General features: G+C 44.3%; 1 protein-coding gene across 1 annotated transcript in view; it reads right to left on the bottom strand.

Moving 5' to 3' along the window:
- LOC119658005 (tRNA dimethylallyltransferase) overlaps window positions 1–14182 on the bottom strand; it is a 280134-nt gene extending 265952 nt beyond the window's left edge. Inside the window, exon 1 of the mRNA XM_038065226.1 lies at window positions 13719–14182. Within this exon, the coding sequence (XP_037921154.1) occupies window positions 13719–13910 (192 nt within the window). The 5' untranslated portion in view covers window positions 13911–14182. The remainder of the gene's footprint in view (window positions 1–13718) is intronic.
- Between the last annotated feature and the right edge of the window lie 1778 nt (window positions 14183–15960).

Here is a 15960-nt window from a genome sequence, read left to right as displayed (position 1 = left end):
TACTCGCTCTAGCATTTTCCCCCCAGTGTCCAAAAGACAAATAGGTCTGTAGGAGGTTGACTCACCGGGAGGTTTGACAGCCTTAAACAGTAGCACTAACTTCAGTCGCTTCCGTGATGAAGGAAATATCCCCTCGGACATGCACGCTTCGAACAACTAGCGAACATTTCCGGCCTGGATTTCACGGCAAGCTTAAGGGTCCTATTCGGCACACCATCCAGACTCGGAGTTTTGTTATCTCCTATCCTAGTGCAGATCTCCAGCAGCTCGTCACTGGTGACTGACGGTAATGCCGTCACATTCAGAGGTCACTGGAAGCTGTTTGTGCCCTCCTCTTGCTGGGTGAATAACCCCTGGATACAAGAGTAAAGGGCACGCACGTGATCTGCGGAGATGATCAGCCTCTGAATCGCCCCATCACGATTCTATAGGCGCTCCCCCACGGGTTTACGTCCGCTTCCGAACAGAGCTCCTTAAATCATTCCCTCTTGCTCCGTTGGATGGCAAGCTTGAGGGTTTGGCGGGCATCCTTATAGGTCTGTCTGTATATCTGTCACAACCGATTTATTCGGAAACGGCTACACCGATTGTCACGAAAATTGGCATGAGCGTGTTGTTCCTTTTACATACAGTAAGTGTTAAGTTTAATGGGAGGCTCTCCATATATGTGAATGGAGGATGCAACATTTTTTTTCATAAAATTTGGCCATGTGGGGTATCTAATGAAAGGGCTCAATTAGTACTTTTTGAAACTGGTTTGATATCGGGTGAAATATAGGGGAGTGACGGCTCAAAATATGACCATCAAAAACGTGTAACAGGTCTCGTGCTCAGAACCTATCTAACCGAAAAATCTGAAAAAATATCACAGTAGTGGATCTCTGCGAAATCTAGGCCTCGAAATACATCCGGTTGTAGTCTAGCCTTGTAGTTTGGAAAAATATAAAGGAATGTGTCGGAATTGTAGCTATATATGGTTAGAAAAGTGTGCGTTGAAGTTTCTTACATACGACGAACACAAAACCCTTATATACAAAGCGCGAGCTTATGGTATTCTGACTTGTTTTCTAAGATGAGAGAGAGACCATCAGTGACAATAAATACAATCAGATAACCGAGATTTTGCATTAACTCCGCCATGCTATTAACGTAGTATGCTGGTCCCAAGCCCAGGTAAAGGAGGAGGGTTTGAGGCAACGTACTCTGTACTATCCTCAGTAAAACAAAAATAAAATGCTGAGATCAGGGAAAGAGATAAATAAAGTATAGTTGGAGTTATTCCACTATGCTAAATCCTACCTGATCTCTCTTGGTGACAGGCCCCGCGACAGGTCGACCAAGAAAATGCATAGAATGTCGTTACAAACATGATGATCGGATTAAGTCACTGGCCTCGGAGAAATGCTAGGGCGTCCACCTCAGTCGACGCGGCAGGACGGGCCCCGGTCCTGTCGAGAAATGGGCAAGGGTTCTTGACGCATGGACGGCGTCAGGACGTAAGCAAGTTAGTCCGCACACAACGAACAAAGCAAATACGTGTCTGCACGCTAAATGTTGGTACCCTAACTGGAAAGACCGAGGAACTCGCAAGAGCCCTTCGGAAAAGGTGCATTGACATCTGCGCTCTGCAAGAAACCCGATGGTCTGGTTCCAAAAGCTGCGACATTGAACGCGAACGCGGTAAAAATGGCTACAAACTTCTCTATTTTGGTAACCCACACACTCAATATGGTGTTGGCGTTGCCATCTCAGAGGGTTTCCGTGATGCCATTAAAGAAGTCGAACGATTTGATGATCGGCTGATGAAGCTCACCATTATATCAGCTGATCGCACTATTCACTTCTTCACCGCGTATGCACCACAGACAGGCCGACCTGATGCCGAGAAAGATGCCTTCTGGCAACTTCTCGATGAAAAGACTTGTCACGTGCCTGCTGACGATTACATAATCATTGCCGGCGACCTTAACGGTCATGTCGGTGAAAAGGCAGACGGTAACAGGTGCCATGGGGGAAAGGGGTTCGGAGCGCGCAACGAAGGTGGCGAGCGTATAATCGATTTTGCGGACACCCATGACCTTGTACTTATGAATACATGGTTCATCAAACGATTGTCTCATCTTCCCACATTTTATAGTGGGAACAATAAAACGCAAATCGACTATATTCTCATAAGACGTCAACATTTTGCCACTGTCACTGATTGCAAAGTCGTTCCCTATGAGACCATCGCACCTCAACATCGGCCGTTGATTGCTGTCCTGCGAATTAAGCCACCGATAAAACGGCGTGAGGAACGCACTGGCCCGTCGCGCATTAAATGGTGGCGATTTGGTGAGAAGAACGAAGAAGCGGTCTCACTCATGCGATTGCCAACCATTACGAATGTGGAAGAATCATGGAACCAAATGAAAGACACGATCCACAAAGCGGCCTCTGCAACCCTCGGGGTCACCAAGCCGGGTAAGCGGTACATCAACCGAGATACTTGGCTTTGGAATGATGATGTTGAAACGAAGGTCCGTGAAAAGAAACGCCTCTACCACAAATTTCTCGACGATAAAACGCCTGCTAATTGGCAAATTTACAAGAATGCCAACCGGGAAGCAAAGAAAGCGGTCGCTGTCACCCGAGCGAACCATTTCAAAAATCTTTACGATAAACTGGACACTCGGGATGGCGAGAGAGATCTGTACCGACTTGCTAAAAGCCGTGATGAACGCACACAGGATATCGAACACTTCTGTTGTGTTAATGACAAGAACGGTACTTTGCTTACTGATCGTCGAGCCGCGACGGATAGATGGCGAGAATACTTCGAGCAGATTTCAACTGAAGAATTTGCTCATCCTCCACTTCCACAATCATTGCCGACATTTGGAGCAGTTCCACCAGTCAGCGCAACTGAAGTCGAGGAGGCAATAAAACAAATGAAATCGGGGAAAGCAACAGGACCTGACGACATCGCATCTGAGCTCTGGAAAGCAAAGAGCTGGGACCCAACACCGTGGCTGAGTGAATTCTTTAACCGGGTTATTCAGGAAGGAAGAACACCATCTGACTGGCAAGAAAGTACCACTGTTCCAATATGGAAAAAGAAAGGTAGTCCAGCAGAATGTTCAAATTACCGTCCGATCCGGTTACTTTCCCATACTATGAAGATTTTTGAACGCATTCTTGACAACCGTATTCGCGAAATCGTTGAAATAACCGTGAATCAAGCCGGATTTGTCAAGAACTGCGGAACTACTGACGCAATACACGCTGCGCGGTTACTCATGGAGAAACACCGTGAGAAGCATCGCCCTCTTTACATTGCCTTTCTGGATCTAGAGAAAGCGTTTGACCGTGTACCACACGAACTCATCTGGTATGCTTTACGACAACACTTCGTGCCAGAAGAACTCGTGCGCTGGGTTCAATTGCTCTACCACGATCCGAAAAGTAAAGTTCGAAGTATGGCGGGTGTATCAAAACCGCTTCGTGTCTCTGTTGGAGTTCATCAAGGAAGTGCCCTCTCACCACTCCTCTTTGTCCTTGTTATGGACACCGTCACACGGGATATCCAACGTCCAGCGCCCTACACACTGCTTTATGCAGATGATGTTTTCCTAGCATCTGATAGCAAAAATGATCTCGAGCAACTTGTTCAAAAATGGAATGATCGCCTCATGCAACACGGTCTCAGATTGAATTTAAACAAAACTGAATTTTTGACGACCGATCCCCATGAAACAGGCACAATCACTGTCAGTGGCAGTGATCTGCCCAGATCTGAGCGATTTAAATACCTCGGGTCAACGCTATCAGCCAATGGAGAACTGCGTCATGAAATTGCTTCACGCATTAACGCAACCTGGATGAAGTGGCGTTCCACAACTGGTGTCCTTTGTGATCGACGTATCAACGAACGTCTCAAATCTAAAATTTACCGCAATGTTGTCCGTCCAGTCGCTCTCTATGGTTCTGAGTGTTGGCCGACCATAAAAGACAATGAACGGCGTCTCGCGGTAATGGAGACGAAGATGCTACGTTGGACTAGTGGCGTCACACGTTTAGATCACATCCGAAATGAGGATATCCGCGATCGTTATGGGGTTGCACCGATCGTGGAAAAGCTGCGAGAGAGGCGTCTTCGATGGTATGGTCACGCAATTCGTGCAAACGAGAATTCACTTGCAAAGATTGGTCTGAACATCGAAGTCGATGGTAAACGACCAAAAGGCAGACCTAAGCAACGGTGGCTTGATACGCTGGATGGGGATTTGAAAGCCTCGAGATTGCACCCAGATCAGGCAGTCGATAGAGCCAAATGGCGAAGCCGATCACGACGAGCCGACCCCGCTTGTGAACGGGACAAAGTCTGAAGAAAAAGAAAAGAAAAAAGAAGAACCGAGATTTTGCATTACTTCTCAGATGATAGGGAAAGTTCTCCTGACCGGTGAGAGGGTGGACACCAATCTCTCTTTGAGCTAAATGCTTGAGGTCAGCAGGGTACTGTGGTCAGATCTAATATCAAATGAGGCTATATTGGAGTCGAGTAAATTAGAGCGTTAAAGTGGCAATGGATAGGTCATATATTATGAAAAATAGTAGAGTTCATTAGGTTTATTAAGGTACGATCACAACCAGGAGAAAACAATTAATGGAAAGTCATACGATCGGAGTTTGTTGAGAAGTAAAGAATAGTGAACGGAATCAAAATCTTCCGAGAAGTCAATCATCTCCTCCACCGTTCAGAGACTTTGCAGGAAAGTTAGTAAACTCAAGCAAATTAACATCAACTCAGTGCGTCGATTGAAATCCGTGGTATTCCTCCACAATAAAGTATCCAAACTGACACGGGAGGCAGCCTTTTACGTACCTATTGAGAATGGGTAGTTTTCGGCAAGTGTAATATTACCTTTTTTATGTAAAGGGATAATAAGAACCTCCTTCCACTTGTGCGGAAAGATATTCTAGGACAAACACTAGAAATGGTAGAAAGCGTAAAGGAAATATGAGGCTTATATTTTTTAAGAAAAGTTCTGGCAGGCCCTCAAGATCTCAACATGAAAATTATCGATAAAAAATTAGATAATGAAGGGATTCAAAAGAAGAATAGAAGATGTGCTGATCATGGAAGGATCATATATGTCAAATGTCAAGAAAAATGATCTCGGAGAAGCTCTCATGCAGATTCAAAAGAACTGGCGGTAGAATCGGTGAATTTATAGTAGGAACGGAAGGAAAGGTCGAGGAACGAAAAGTGCAGACGTGTAACCAGAATGGCCTCAACTTCGAAGCTCAAGTTAACCTTCAATATTCGCTACATAATGTGAGTGTCCGTTTTTTAAAAGAGTTTTAGTGGGCGACTTTAAGGCTAGGAAGTTTAGCACTACCTGTACGATGGAATCGTAATCAAGACAGGTCTTTCGGAAGCTGGGAATCACGGAACCAAACATTGTATGCTTTCGCACAGAGGAACAAGTGCACCATAAAAGGTGAATACGGCCTGGTTGCATGATAAATTTTGCAATTCACCTCTCCACTCTATTGAACAAAGGAAATTATTCGAAGCTACGAAATCCGCTGCACGGAAATTGAATTTGGACAGAACCATCGACTTGAAAATCAACTTCAAGAAGAGGGTGGCTGGCACCGATTGGAGAACAAACCGAATCACTAGGAAACAAATTGTGATTGTGGGGAATAATGAGCTGGAAGACCGGCAGAACTAAACCATTCAATGAATGAAAGATTGAAGCCCCGCAGAGAATAAAAGTTACACCAGAATATTTGAGCAGCAGAACATGTGATAATATATTGAAAAACGTTTCGACAAGGCAAGCTAGACAAGAACACGGAAGCACAGGCAGGCAATTATTAAAGGAAAACAGCTTGGAGAATCCCGTCCCTGCGTCCCGTATCGCTCAGCGAGTCGATAATCGAGTCAAAACCAGTGGTAAAGAACCTCGGGTTGACTCTTGACTCAAAGATGAGCTTTTCTGAGCGAATCAAAGCAGCAGCGAACAAGGCTCCAGCTGGAGTTTCGATGTTAAGTAGGCTAACGGCAAATATTGGGGTCCAAAATCTAGTACTGCTCTTTGGCGCAGAGATATGGACTGACACTCTTAGCAAGGAAGTATATCGTAAACGTCTCCCACAAGTACAGATACGGGGAGCTTTATGGGTGGCGTCTGCGTACCGCACTGTCTCTGAACCGGCCGTGATGGTGATCGTGGGAGTGATCTCCGTTGCGCTTCTTGCTAAGGAGCGTCATCAGGCCATATACAAGCGCAAGCGAGATGAGCCAAGCAAGGTGGTTGCTCGGGAAGAACGGCAACGCAGTCTAGACGAGTGGCAGCTCTCGTGTCAAAATGAAACTAGAGGCAGATGGACTGCGCGGCTCATCGGCAACTTAGGCACAGGGAGATACTAGACAGCTACCACACCATCAAAACGGATATGCACGATTTCAAATTGTTTTGCCTTTGAGCTGTGTTTGACATACCGCCCGGACTTGCCAATGTATTGGTGAGATCGGCAAGTTTTTGCCTATGTATAAGTGAATACGTGTAACTACTTCTTACTAGATCTGTGAGCACAGCAGTAGTACCAGAATAGCAAAAGCTAGCATTGTCGAAGAGATGCTGAGGAGTGCTGACAGGTGGAGCCGTGTTGCCCATTACGTTCGGGTCCTTCTCGTTGCTAAGAGTCGAATGGCAGGGGGTTCCTTAGAGTGTTACTTCCCTTCTTCCTCTCCCCTCCTGTTGGTGAAAGGAATTTCCTGATTTGAAGGCTCCGTAAGGCGAGAGAGTTCGTGGACTAGCCAGAAGTAATGAGACAAACGGTTCCAGGTTAGCTCTCTGACGATGGGGAGGTGTTTAGTTGGTAGTTCGACGCCGTACCGAACCGGGAGTCCAAGACTGTGTGACTAAATGCATTCACCTACCATACCCCCCAAAAGAATGACCGTTGGATCTAAAGGACATTGGACTCACAGAATTACCCCAGATGTGAGGCACGGTTAAGTTGGTTACAACCTAACCCAATTGCTAAGCGGATACAGAGGGTATCGTTCCTGTAGAATTTGCCCGTAATTGCATGATTGTAGCCTTAGTTTTTTTTTTTTGGAAGGTTGGCTTTGGCAAGCCATCACCAAAGTTGTTTTACAAAGTATAAATATGCTATTATGACCATGCAAACAAAATGGGATTTAAAATGTATTTTAATATAGTTTATGATTATGTTCAAAGCTGGTATATTCATTCGCACTCCATAGTTGACAATTAATCATATTTTGCTCTGAGTAATTGCGAAAATTCCAGATTTGTGAGTGGGAAAATCCCTAATCTATAAAATATACATAATAAAATAATTATACATAAATAAACATATTCCATTATGATAACGAATTTGTGCCCATGGATCTCCATCACTATTTTTAGAAAATATGAATTATGCTCAGTTCTCACATTTTGATATGGATGCCGGGAAATAGTTATATATCCAGTTGGCGATCTAGTTTTGATAACTAATTGTTGCAAAAGCAAAAGTTGACTATTGAAAATAATTGTTCAAGGATATCCATTATCTGAGTACGTGACATAATTAGCCTACCATATTTCTGGGCGCCGTATTACTCATATGAATAGAAAGTCTGTCTCTTTATCTACCTTATTCTGAATTTAGGCGAAGGTCGTAGATATCTATGACCAGAAATGTACCATATAAGTAATGCTAGCCATTTTACTTTAGGCGTAACTTTTCACCACAGCCAGAAGTCAGAATATTTATTCCAACATAGGAATTCAACCAGTTATTGGTCCTGGTCTTACAACTAGAAAGTAACAAAAGGAAGAAAGTTTGTTAGATTCATGCCATCTCTATCTAGGAGTCAAAAATGAAGGTCGGCGCCAGAGTAGGTTTTTATTATGAAAGTCTCACCACCGACTAGCTAGCTTAACTTTTAAAATCCCACATTGGGCGCTATTGTAATAAACATGGATGGGGTGGTCAGAAAGATTATTTGGGGCTGATTTTTTGGAAGTGTTCATTTGATAGGAGATTTCGATATGCAGTCATGGTTTTTGACTTCTGCCCATCTTGGCCACTGTAACAAAAATTTCAGATATGTCCTCCTAACTGATCTCAGAAGCTGTATTTAGTTCCGGCAAATGTACCATAATGTCTGTCGAATTACAACTTATCCAATTTTTTGAAAATAAGTCCAGAGGCTGCTAGTTTCTACCAATTTGTTATTGCAGTGAGGCTTTTAAGACCAAACCTGATTCGCCGGTGAATACAACAAGCGATGCCTTGACTAGCTAGTGTGTCAATTGCGTTGTTTGTGATCTTTCTTGACGCCAGACTTTTCAATTTTAAATTGTCCTAAAATAGGTCTTTGACTCAAAAACAGCCGTTGCTGATCGGTATCTGAAGTCGTGGGAAAGCGGGAATACATTCCATCTTGAAAGTGGCCAAGTTACAACAGCAGAACTATGTATCCCAAGGATTTCATTTCGGGCTGGCCAAATATGTTATTAGGAGGACAGATATGACCTATCCTGTCCTTACGCCTTTTCTTCAACACGTACATGTACATCCGACCCGTACGCCAACCATATTCCCCTTAGATTTTACCTCGATAGAATACGTGACATTTGGCACCTTCATATGTCGTTTAGTTTAGTAGGCTCTGCTTCAGATTCACTTCATGTTAATTCTATCGAAAACTTTCTCGAAATGAAGCGGTGATCTAAATTTCAGACACTGTCTCGCAATGATCCAAATAGGGTTAACGTGTTTTATACAGAAAGATGAAAAGTGGCGACCAGCTTGTTTTCTGTCGATCAAACTTTCAAGGTATGTGTTTCAGGAAGATTTTAACTAATAGCTTGGTGACAGTGTGAAGTACGCAAAACGAATGCTATTCAACGGAATTTTCTTTTACTGGGAAAAATCTCAGGTTCCCAGCATCTGCGAATTAATGGGAGTAGTACATGTATGTATGTATGGGACTACAGGAAAGGTATGGAAAGTTTCGCAGGGAGGCCACCCAGATAGGCGGCCTTACTACCTTCGATTGCGGTGATGCGGTGACAGTGATAATTTTGATTCCGCTTGGAAAGGCAGTTCGTATCCGCAATTTACGGTGGCGTTTCGAATCATCCACAGGAAGTTACACAATTGAAAATCGTGGCGGAGTGCTCCTTCCACCTCTTCAGCTATTCATCATTGTGTCTGCCTCACAGGGCCATCAAAACACTGATGCGGTAAATGGTGACGAAGTAATTTGCCACAGCTTCTGTTTCACTCATCAACACATGATGGAATTCCTTACTCTCAATCAACAGAACTCAGCTCTCTGCATCCATGAATCTACATCAATGTTGTTTGTGTCATTTACGTGGTTGGACAGTTTCGTTTTAACAGATTACAGTGAGGACTTCGAAAATGGAGCTTTGTTAAGGTTCTGTGTAAAGCACAAATTTAATAAAATCGATTCAATGTCTGCCTGTCTATCACACCCTATTTATTCGGAAACGACTGATGCTATTGCCACGAAATGTGATCAGAACATGCGGTCTCTGAATCCCTTTACATATAGCGAGTGGCACTATTTTCTGTTGAGTATAGAGAAGCTCCCCATACATACGAAAGGAAGGTGTAATTTTTTTACAAAATATGATCACGAGGGGTATCAAATGAAAGGACTTGATTAGTACTTTTCGAAACTAATCTTATTTCTGACAATGGGTGGAACATAGGGAAGTGAGGACTCAAAATATATGCCTCGAAAAGCGTAAACGGTCTCGTTCTCAGAACCTATCCAACCGGAAAATCTGCAAAAAATGACAATAGTTCATCTATATGAAATTTGGGCCTTTGATCCAATTCCAACTCAAATAAAGTTAATAATAGCACTACTATATACTATATTTTAGAAACTTACCTGAAAACCCCCAGAAGCCAGGTGCATGTAGCTCAACAAGTGGATAAAATTATTGCATTCGTAAAATTAACGTAGAGAAACACTTTTCGATTGTTTGCATATATTTAGACTTTTCTTTGGTGTGCCCAGAATGGAGAGGTTAACTTAATGGTTAAGCACAGATGTGCTGGAGGATTGCTCCTACGTCTGACTGAAGGAACAACTCTTACACCGACTGCAAGTGAGGGATAAAGCGAAGCTGAATCACTTACTGAACGAGCTGACGCTGGGCAACCGTACTCCCAATCAGCTACTTCGAGAAATGAGGCAGCTGGGTGGAGATAAGGTCGGCTCAGAGCTATTGAAGTCGCCCTGGTTGCAACGGCCTTCGACTGTGTACACGAGGTGTACGCACATCCCGTTGTCGTGGAAATCTCTAGAGACACAACTCGGGAAATTGAAGGCTTGAAAGCAATAGTAACGACACTTGCGGACACAGTCTCGAAGCTTACGGCGACGGTAGGTATTTTGCATTCGATAGGTAGATCTTGATCGCTGTCACGATCAAGGTCTGCTTCCCGAAAAGGGCGTTCGGGTAGCGGCACGCCGTGACCCGCATCGCCTTACAATTTTTGACCCTCTGAGCAGGCGTCGCTTCCTGGTCGACACGGGCATTGAGGTACCGGTTTTCACCGTACCCCCTCCAAATACATTGATACCGCAGAACTTGCGATTGACTGTCGCGAAATCGATTCCCATCCGCATTTACGGCTGCAGGCAGGTGGGCGTAAGTCTCGGATTGCGCCGAACGTTTTCGAGGCGATTCGTTTAGGCAGACATTAGCACCCCCATTTTAGGCGCAGACTTCCTATGTCACCATGGACTATTGGTGGACCCGCAAAAGCATTAATAGACCCCGCAACTTCTTTAAAGTCGTCATGAAAAATTTCCACCTCCGAAAACGACACTCTTTCCATTGTTTTCGAGAAACTTGCCGACCATCGCATTCGCGCACTCCTCAGAAAATACCGCAACATCACTACTGAAAGTAGTTTCTTTCAGCCAGTTTACCACGATGTGCAGCATCAAATCAACACTACCGACTCCCCCATCTTCTCAAAAGTGCGTCCTCTCTCTCTCACCGCAGAAGCTGTTACAAGGAAAGAGTTTGATGAGCCAGTGAAACAGGATATTTTCAGTTGTCGGCCATCTTCACTTAATTTGGTCCCTAAGCCAAATGCGAATGGAGGCCTTGCCGAGATTACAGGCGTCTGAATGCTCAGACAATTCCCGGCGGGTACCCTATTCCACTCATCCATGACTTCCCGCATCCGCTGACAAATTGCCGTATTTTCACGACGTTGGATCTAGCCAAGGCGTATCATCGCCCATCCCTGTTGCTCTCGAAGCCATACCGACCACGGAATTTTCGAGTTCACCAGGATGGCTTTTAGTTTGTGCAACGTTGGGCAGACATTCAACCACTCTGCCCTACGAAGCTTAGACTCCTGTTTCGTATACATGGATGATGTTTTGGTCGCTTCTTCTTCAGAATATGAGCATTTGGACCATTTCGAGTGCATTTTTTAACGTCTCTTTAAAGGCGAGTTCCTTCTAAACGTGGAAAAATGCAGATTCCTACAGACGCAAGTGAAATTTCTCGGACACATGATTACCCTTAACATAATCTAACCAGACCCAGGCAAGGTTGAAGCGATATGAAACTTTCCCTACCAAACACGGTGAAGGAACTGCGAAGATTTTTCGGCATGTTAAACTTCTATCTTCGTTTCTTGCCCAAGGCCGCTCATCAGCAAGCGATCCTCAACGCTTACTTATCTGTTGAGGCTACAATCCTGGCATTTACTCGGCCAGATGCCAGATGCCCTTAGCTGTGTTCATCGATGCCTGAGACGGGTTATGCGGATTATACGGCAATCGCCGAGGCGCAAAAAGACGACACAGAGCTTCAGAGTCTGAATGCAAACTCCAAAGTTCAAGGGGTTTCCTATCTTCGGCTCAAACTCCTACTTACTCTGTGAGACCTCAGAAAAGGGACCTAGGCCACTCGTTCCGGCCGATTTTCGAAAGGAAGTATATCACGCATGCGCACCCAGGCATCAAGACGACGTCCATAAACAAGGACGTTAACTCTTGGGCCAGCCAGTGCATCGCGTGCCAAAACTGCAAAATCAACAAGCACGTAAGATAGGATGCATGCGTATTTCCTCTGCCGACCAAGCGCTTCCACAGGATCCACCTCGATGTCATTGGCCCATTGCGAGACTCGCATGGATGCAAGTATTGCTTCACAATCAACGACAGGTTTCCACGGTGGTCTGAAGCAATACCTCTCTATATTTCGGCACAATTATGTGCCGAGGCCCTCTGTCGAGAGGGGATCCCGCGCTTTGGTGTACCAGACGTAATAATCACGGATCAGAGAACGAAGTTTAAGTCTACTCTTTTCTTGGAGTTAGGCAAGCTCCATTGTTTCAAACTTCACAGGGTTGTTGCATACCATGCGCAGTCCCAAGGAATGTTGGAGCATTGGCACCCGACACTAAAGGCCGCCTTAATGGCTCGCGACGATCCGTCGTGGTCGCAGTCCTTGCCTTTCGTCTTTCTCGGCTTTCGCACAGCCCACCGAAAGGAGTTCACGGCCATCCTCGGAGACGGTATATGATCCTGGGCTGGATATCAGAGCAGGATTAAACGACTCTGGTATACTGTGTCTGCTCGGAGACGCTTTTTCGAAGCTGCCACCGACGCCACCTTCCTGACACATTACATCGAAAATCGACAGAACCAGGGACCTCAAGACATGTTCACAGGCCCTCATTAGGGTGGATGCCTGCCGGAGGCTGCTGCACCCACCAGACTGCACCCTTTAAAGTCCTGGAGCGAAGAGAGAACTCCTTCAAGCTCCACGTTCGAGCGGGCCCAGGTGGGTCTCCTTGTCAAGGTGGAGGGCCTCCGTTGAACCGATGGGCGCTCCAAAAAAGAGCACGTGAAACGGCAGATTTAAATTTCGGAATATTTTTTCGGTTTCCTCTCTAAGCTCCGTCATGTCGCAAGATAATTGGTTTCGAATTCTACTACTGAGAAAGAGACGCAATAGTTATCGAAATATGTATACTTTGCGAAAAACTAAGTACAAATTTAATAGAAAAATTTTTCAATTTTTTTAGAATTATTATCAGTTTACTTCAGCACTTGAGGATTTGAAGTGGGGAGAGGCAAAGCCTCTGCGCACTCCAATCTTATTGGTCCATTGCACTCGATTCTCCCATCTAACGCCACATAGATCCACAGGCTCTCAATAATATTGCAATCCGAGGATTATGGAGGGTTTCGTCTATCTTCAGACAATAACCAACTGTTTTTGAATGAGATACTTTTGGCTTCGATTTACTTCATTTTACACACCGAATCAAAACCAAAACAATCTTTTAGTGAGAGTACATGCAAAACAGATTAGTTTCGACCATGTCTGGATTTCAATTTTCTTCATTAATTGGAATTATCTTGTTCGCAATTTTAATGTTTAAAAGAAGCGTTTTTATCGCATATCCGACAACTTAAGCTTTTTGTTTACATATATCCTCAACACAACGCTTTATCTCAATTTTTAATCAGGTTCTATGTCTGCCAAACTAATCTCAAGCTCCCAGAAACTATAATATCAACAAACTAAACTCATCCACTCATCCAAACAAATGAATAGAATGTCTCACTCTGAACCCCAATCACATGTTAAAGTGAGGTTACGGTCACATGAGAGTACGCGCTACACTCGTACCTGCATTGAATCGGCACTAATCACGTCACCGCCGAACTTCTGCGCCAATTCAACCGAAAGTTTTGTCTTTCCGGTTCCGGTGGAGCCTAGAATAACGATCAACGGCACTTTTCTCATCATATTTACACTTTGGCGGCAAATTAATCGGCCGGGAAACACTTTCGTCGCGAAAACACGCACAGGGAACACCATGTAAATTGTCAAACTTCGGAGGCCATAAGCATTCAAAACAAACTCTCGTTCGGTTGTTTCGGGCGTCCTCGTTCAACCCGATGGCGATGCACATGGCGGCACGCGTCACTATTTATTTTGATAGTTTCCCGCGGTTATTAGAGACGCGTGATGGCATTTAGTTGGTACTTGATTAAAGGAAATGCGGGTTTGCTTTTCCCGAAGAATTTTCTTCGCAGTTGCATTTGACTAATGATGTAGTGGTCTCGGAGTTGAAATAAGTAGTACATGCGGACAGCCTAGGTCAGAGACGCCTGCCCTTTTGGTAAAGAACTTTACTTTTGTGTAGGCTGCAGGCTTATTACTTACACAGCATTAATTGTGATGATAATGAAACTGAAGTAGCGTCTTACAACAAGTCAAAAGCTTGATGCTAAACTTGATTGTGGTTGGCATGTGATGCACTTTTGATGCAGTTGAAAACTTTTTGATTAAGGTGGTACATTCTGCATACGTGTTCGATGTTGCGGGGAGTTCTCGACGGATTTCGTCACTAACGTACCCCCGGTCACCACCACCAGCGCCCCTTTTCTTTTAAGTAGATAGGATCGTCCGAGCCTAAATGTTTGGCACTTAGTGCTAGTATTAGGTAAAATCCGGCATCTGCCGAGATTGTGATAACTCGAAAAAGTAATAATAATCGTAGGTGGAACAATTCGATTGGATCAGGGCCTTAAAGTGTGGATTGGATTGATTAGCCTGTAGCAGGCAATGTAGTGAGCATTCACTGCTGAGTCGACTCCTCCTATAGTGTACTATAGTCCTGCATTGCACCGTTGGGGTCTTGAATGAAACACAGATCCAATTGGATTGTCGCGCGAGTGGTTATTATTACTATTTTCCCCTTTGAGAAAGATTAAGTGCTGTGTTTGGCTTATGTCCATTTTCATTGGCTTTTTAAAAAGACTTTTTGAAATTAATTTTTTGTTTATCCCAGTTGTCACAGTCTTGGCAGATGCCGGATTTTACCTAATACTAGCACTAAGTTCCAAGCAATTAGGTTCAGATGATCTTACCTACTTAAAAGATAAAGAGGTGGTGGTGATTTAGGCTGCTGGTAGGTTAATGGGAGAATACAATATTATGCGAACTACAACCACTTTCGTGAGAGCCCAAATTTTCTTGATTTCATAGCTCAGCTTCTTCTCCATGTATTTCCGTTCAATGTTGCCATTATGGGGGATAGCAACATCAATAATATAAGCGTAGGGACTCCCCTTGTCAACTAGCAGCACGTCAGTACTTGTCGGTCTCAATGCATGCTGTAAGTAGAACAACATCAAGTACTACTCATATCGGTAAACTGGACATGTTCCCATGATCAGCCCATGCTTATATGCAAGGTTTTAATGGATCACCTTACATTCAGCATTATGTCTTTTCGTGTATTGTGTCGGGCCCATTACAGTCCAGCCAGAAATGAAATGATCCAACGTCCCTAAGGCCGAACCACACATTTTGCACTAGCCGTTCTCCAACGGCTCTTTCATTATAAACTTTTTATATGCTCAGGTGGCGACCACGCCATCCTGAATGGCACACATAAATCCCTCCGTCTCAGCAAATGCTAATCGACAAATGGTTGCCAAAGACAATTCACGCGTTTATGGTGCATTGCTTTCGACTTTCATTCATTGCTTCGCTCTTGGTCTAATTTCACCCCATTCGGAAAATTGAAAGACCGATTCTTTAAGTTAAATGGAGTCAACCCACAAACCTGTGGCTTACAAATAGCCACATGCAAGGGACTAACTTGCTCTTTGCTGTAAAAATAAGTGCGCAGCGTTTAGACATTGTGGTAATTTTGTGCCACCATATCAACCACGTTCCTGCCTCCGATGCCACGAGGCAGTTTTCTCCAATCCACGGCAGAGTTTGGCTGATGCATTCAGAATTTGGATCCGTATCCGCCGCTGCATATTTTCCAGATCGATTTTTGTCCACGACAATATTCTGAATGCATAAGCCAGTGAAGTGAAAGCGAATACATGCAATGCGCTTATCTTATTCT

Source organism: Hermetia illucens, chromosome 5 (assembly GCF_905115235.1).
Source record: "Hermetia illucens chromosome 5, iHerIll2.2.curated.20191125, whole genome shotgun sequence".
NCBI classification, from domain to species: domain Eukaryota; kingdom Metazoa; phylum Arthropoda; class Insecta; order Diptera; family Stratiomyidae; genus Hermetia; species Hermetia illucens.
This window is presented reverse-complemented; position numbering and strand designations above follow the sequence as displayed.